Source organism: Labeo rohita, chromosome 7 (assembly GCF_022985175.1).
Source record: "Labeo rohita strain BAU-BD-2019 chromosome 7, IGBB_LRoh.1.0, whole genome shotgun sequence".
Classification (NCBI taxonomy): domain Eukaryota; kingdom Metazoa; phylum Chordata; class Actinopteri; order Cypriniformes; family Cyprinidae; genus Labeo; species Labeo rohita.
In genome coordinates this window covers 10,908,294-10,914,293 of record NC_066875.1, presented here as the reverse complement: position 1 = coordinate 10,914,293, position 6,000 = coordinate 10,908,294, and the positions used below count along the sequence as shown (strand labels likewise).

The 6,000-nt window shown below is 37.3% G+C and overlaps 1 protein-coding gene across 1 annotated transcript in view; it reads right to left on the bottom strand.

Moving 5' to 3' along the window:
* Positions 1–1,151: 1,151 nt before the first annotated feature.
* Positions 1,152–6,000, bottom strand: part of LOC127168166 (E3 ubiquitin-protein ligase RNF166) — a 29,545-nt gene continuing 24,696 nt past the window's right edge. The window contains exons 4-6 of the mRNA XM_051114760.1: positions 4,068–4,182; positions 3,664–3,771; positions 1,152–1,553 (exon numbers count right to left, since the gene is read on the bottom strand). Coding sequence (XP_050970717.1) covers positions 1,488–1,553; positions 3,664–3,771; positions 4,068–4,182 — 289 coding nt within the window. The 3' untranslated portion in view covers positions 1,152–1,487. The remainder of the gene's footprint in view (positions 1,554–3,663; positions 3,772–4,067; positions 4,183–6,000) is intronic.

Genomic DNA, 6,000 nt, shown 5'->3' with positions numbered 1-6,000 from the left:
TTGTTGTTCTGGAATTGTTGTTCTCTTCTCCTTTGCTTAGGAGCCAGTCTTGTCTATTCCTGCTCCGACGTTCAACCATTGGCGATCGGACTGTTACAGCTCACTCAGTGCAGGTTTAAAGTAAGACGGCAGTGTCAATCAGCCTTGGTCCGTGTGACGTCACACTGACAAGAAGCTGAGAATGGCCTGCTCTGAAAAAGGGGATATTATTTTTAGGGATTAAAAAAACGACTGGGTAAATTTTATCATTATAGGGTGGACTGCCAACACAAATTTATGGTCAAACAACATGTAAAAGTGAATTTTGCATCCAATGACCCCTTTAAAAAGCATCAACTAGCAAGCTAATGAACCAATCCTTGGACACCTGGTGATCATGAATTTTTTTGTGGCAGCACAAGAATTATCAAATATATACGCAAAAGAATTTCCAATGTTTTAGCGAGAAATGACAGAGAGAGGACCTTGCCCAATTAATCCATCTTATGCCTACCAAATCACTTGAATTCACGTCACATCATAAATAAGATTACGAACTTGTAAATAAAAATCTTCCAAAGGACTTGAAGTCAGCACTAGTGAGTGACACAGATGTACAGTACCAATGGATACATTAAAAGATAAAACGTTTCAGCACACCTCTAGAAGCTTGCCGTCTTATTATTAGTGCACCATTTAAAACTGAAACTTTTTTCCAAAAATATAAATTTTAATCTTATCTGACGCTTCTTAGAAAATATTACTGTAGCAAGTTAAGAGCAGAGTATGCAGTCCTGTCGGTCAATATTCTGTTATTGAACTATAAAAGAATGACGATACTAGAATTCAGACATGTAGAAAACTGTGACGAGTGCAAGTATTCACATCAACTCTTGATTAAAAAAGGGCAGATGGTATTCGGCATTCCATACATGGTGAAATGAGTGATAATGAGGATGCTGAAGATCAATCTCTCATTCTCTCTATTCTCTATTGGTATTGCCTAAAGATGAGAGTTTATCACGAGGACAGCCAACCCCAACATAGCTCATTTTCAGCTTCACTTTAACATGACGCACTGTTCTGAACGCTGATCCCTCTGTACGGATTTTCACTTCATTGCTGGGGTCACATTTGGATACAAAAACAATAGGAAGAACAACAAGAACAAGCATGGTGATATTTATCTATTCCTTTGTCTGACTTTTTGCATACATCAATGTTTTGATGGTTACGATAACAATGATGATGACGGTGATGATAAGCAACCAGAAGCTCCTCCCCTTAAAATTCAGGAAGTAACAAGCTTGTTCAAATGTTATGCAACTGGCAAACAAGCTATAGAGCTACTTCAGTATCTAGCTGGAGTGTAGCTCAGAAATATAGACCAGAAGAGAGGTAGAGTGAGAGGAAAAACAGAGGAACAATGAAAATATTTAGCCTAAAACAAGACAGGTGAGAAGATCCTTCACATGGCTGTGTTTGTGGAACAGGATATAATGTCAGACTCAGTTCTCAGACAGTGAGAGGGTCAGTGCTGCCTGCAGTGCTGCCTCCTCATCAATACTGTAGTCCTGCATACGGAGACATAAATACAGAAGAAAAACACAAATTTAAAAGAAATGCAATTTGTTTACAGAAAATTAAGAACATTTACTTAAATTTACCTTACTGTATCACCTTTGAGAATAGTGGGATTTGCAAAAAATTAAAGAAATAAAAAACTGTCCACATGCATGCAGTAATAAACATTTTAGGGGGGAAATGTGCTTAACTGTCAAACAGTACTGTCACTTAAAGGTGTGATTTTCTTTATGCAAAATATATTTTCTTTGCCTTTTGAGATGAAATGTAACCAGGACATGTTTTTATGACATTCACAGGAAAAAGCTGCTCTTCTTGGCAGAATCTTGGTGATGGTGAAGTTTATAAGATTTTTAAATGACAATATACATTTTCTTAACCCAGTTTATTGTTTATTGACTTCTAGAAGTAAGCCATTCATGGGTTTATCTCCCACAAAAGTGTAAACATTAAGCCTCCCTGTCCATCAAAACATTCACAGCAATCCACTCAGACCTGTCAATCTCTTTCCAGCTCAACCTATAGCGAGAGTTTGGGACATGGCTGTAGGAGGCTGAGCCAGAGGGTGTTTAGCTGGTGTGGGATCACAGCTGATGCATCTCATTGGGAAAAACAAATTCAGATTCAGTTACAGAGGTGCAACACAAAATTCCAAGACATGCCATGAAATATTCAGAGATGACAACCAGGTAAAACAAGAGTAAACAGCTGGAATTGCATGCCAGTTCAGGGCAGAACAGGGTAAGGATCTGTCTCGGCATGTTTAAGTGAAGTCAGACTGAAAGTGCACTCATCAGCAAATCAAAAGGCAAAGTTCACTTTTGCTGAGAAGCATGTTGTGTGGAGAGAGGAGAAATGGTCCAAAGTTTACTTTAGTGGTGAGCTCAAGTTTAATTGTGTCTGATGGGAAACATTTTGTTTAGCGGCAAACTGAGTGTAAAGAGTCACAAAACCCAATTAAAAAAAATCTCTGGAAAATCCTTGGGAACAAAGTTATGGCTAAGAAACCTGCTAGACCAATCTAGAAAGAGAGTGGACCACGATTACACTGGAGCTGTCTGAGAAGCTAGTGATGTCCTCCGGCCGCAGATGTACTGAAGTCATTCAAAGCAAGGGCCTCTACACCTTCTTTTAATTCCTGACAGCTGTTATCATCCAAAATTTAAGTTGTCATCTTCTTTCATGCTACATTGGTTACTGTTCTCTTATTTTCATCACTGTGTTTTCCACAAAATAAACATTTCTGTTGAAATACCTTGGTTTTTTTGTCAAACATATTAGTAGAAAAGTGGTATACCTACAGCTAATACTCTTCAAATTTTGAACAATGAAGATTAACAAGATTTTAGAAAAAAAAAATCAAGTATTTATAGATTGTTTTTTCATTTTATTCTCCACTTTATGCTTTATTTTTTTGGAATTCCACCAGGTGACACTAGTAGCACAGAAAAGGCATCATTCACCTTGATACAGGTTCATCCACTGCATTAAGAAAACAAATCTGATTTACAGCTATTACAATGTTTTGCATTGTAACACTAAATTAATTAAGTCCATATCCCTCCCAGATTTTTAATCCAATACCACATCTGAATGTTTCATTTGTCATGAAGTTCCATTACTTTTTTGATACTGCTTAAAGGCCTTTCCACCCTGAGCGCGAAAAAGCGAAACAAACATCAGACACAATGACATGCTGGATTAAAACAACAGATTTCTAAGGATGCTTCCACATAGACTGTGAACAGTGCAAATGTTTTTATTCCAACCAGTCCAACAAATCTTTTCAGTTTCAGAAAACACGGGCCGTCCAATAAGATTTGAGCATTACATCACATGACCACAGCAACTGCTGTTGCACAAAAAGGACAGAGTGCTGGCGCTGTTTCGAAAACCAATGGAAACAAACACAGAAGAAGAGTATTCCGAGAAAGAAGAGGATGCATTCTTATTATCATTGTACATGTGCAGGCACGAATTAGCAGAAGGCGATCAATCGGTTCACGCTTGGTGTGAAAGCATCACAAAGTATTGGGAGCAGAGCATTAGAATAAAATGAAGACTATATAAATCTTAAGTATAAGCTTTTTGCCTCCTTACCACAAATGTGTCATAGGAGAATTTGTGCCGGTGGAGAAGATGCTGCAGGAAGTTGGAGCTCTTATAGCTGGGGTCACCCCAAGGCATTGCTGAACATACTGGACATACCTACAAAGATAAAACATAAAAAACAAGTGTTTATCAGTAAAGACCATGATCAAATGACATGGTGCTTGTTTTAAAACACTGAAAAAAAAATGGCAGAAAAGCAGATCTCCATTCGTGTTCCACAGAAGACCAAATATCATATGAGTTTCAGTCTACATGAGGGTAAATGCTAGAATTTTCATTTCAGTTTATTGTTCTACCTCTTAAAGCAAGATATTCTGTACAAGCTTGCCATGTCTCTGCGACAGATAAGAGGCACTCGGCACCCCTGAAACTGTAAGGTAACTGACACTCACCACTTTGTTGGGGTCATTGCGATGGTTCTCCATGCAGTGCTTCACTAGTTCCTGTTGGTCCAAGTTGCGAGCACCACAGTACGGGCACACAAATGTAGAACGGTTTGGAATATTGCTGTTAAAAACAGAATTGTACTGTGTCTTAAATATGTGGCCTGATAAACCAGTATCAGATCTACACTATTGCATAAGCAGTAGCACTGGAGCAAAAAGAGTAAATAGGTAAATGAACAGAATTGCATAACAAACTGATTATCAGTGTTTACATGAATAATGCAAATGTGCAGCCAGAGGGTGTACAACATATTGTGAATAACTTTTAATTCTATAAGAACTTAGCCAAGAACCTTCTGTTCATATTAGCCATCTGAGGCACTCCTGACCACCCAGTTTTCAGGAGTTCCTTCCTTTTCTCTATAGGGATCTCAAAAACCAAATATGACTAAATCATATTACTTTTATTTAAGTCCAATAAACATTAATGTGCTAATGAAATATTAATAGAGTAACTTGCATTTGAGGCAAAATGTGTACAATTACCCAACAAACACGAATGCGGCCTGTTAAAAAAACATATTGTTTACAATTATTTTTCTCAGTGCTGCTGTTTTTATGTCAGCAAGCTACAAGATCTCACATCAGAGAGAAAAGTCAGCAGAAAATATTTGACACAAGACTTAACCAACCAAAATCAAGCCGTTTCAAGAGTGTGACACACTTTGAGTCATTTCTAATGTTTTATGGGAATGAGCACCTGGAACCACATTGTCATTTTTTTTACACTACCAAAAATTACACCTATTATATCAGAATTCCGCAAATCACATAATACATATTTATAAGTTATGTCCTGAAAGTATTTGACCAAGGATAATTTCTCAGAGGAGCCAGACATCTGCCTTTTTTAGAATGCTGCCATGCAGCTTGAATACCCTGATGGTCTGGCAAAGACGTTTGCTTGCTCACTGGGAGCTTTTTCATATTTGACTTGCAAAGCCCCATCAGCAAACAGCATGGAAAAGACTTCAACAGACTGAGACATAACTGGATTAATAGATGAGGCTGGGCCAGACAGGCATAGAGGATCTTAAGGTCTTTATCACTGTCACCATGAACAGGGCTCTTCCGTATCACCACAGTATCAAGTAAGTACCACAGAGGACAAAGACTACACAGCTGTGACCAAAACCTTAATGCCACTTTATCAAACAATATTCAGAGGGCAAATCGGAATCAAATGCCCATTCTGTCTACCAAGATGCCTCCAACTGGCCAGTTTGTATGATATTCTATAATCATGCTGTTAAAAAAATATGTAAAAATGGTATCTGACACAAGGTTGAAAAAGTAATGTAGTAAGTATAATGTTGTCACTACTTTTAATTTAGGACTAGAGAAATAAGGATTGTTTTCAATAAGTCAACATGAAATCAAAATTGACCTCATATATTTACTTTAAAAAACCTGATCAAAATGTAATAACTTGTTTCACCTCTGAAACAATACTTTTTTGCTGATGTCAACAAAAACTCATTTTTTTAACTTCTCCCTTCCAACCCACATGTGATAGAGAAACTTTTCTTAACCAAATCAATTTCCAAAACATAAACTACAACTAGTCATAATAATATCTCAATATTTTCTGGGTTTTTGTATAATGATAATTTGACAATATTTTGGAGTGTTTTTGTGCTAGTACACTGTCATTGTTGTGGAGAGATGACTCCTAAAGCTTTTCATATTCTGCATATTCTGTGTTACATAGCAGCGGCAGAAAGGTTTCCACTATAGGAGGCAATATTTGCCCCCTTAAAATTACATATAGGAGATTTTATCTTTATAATAGCAGCACCTTTTAGGCCAAAAGTCTTGTATGGCCGTTTTTATGTTTTTTCCCCTCTCATAGTGCCTTTTTCATTTGACCTCAGATTTA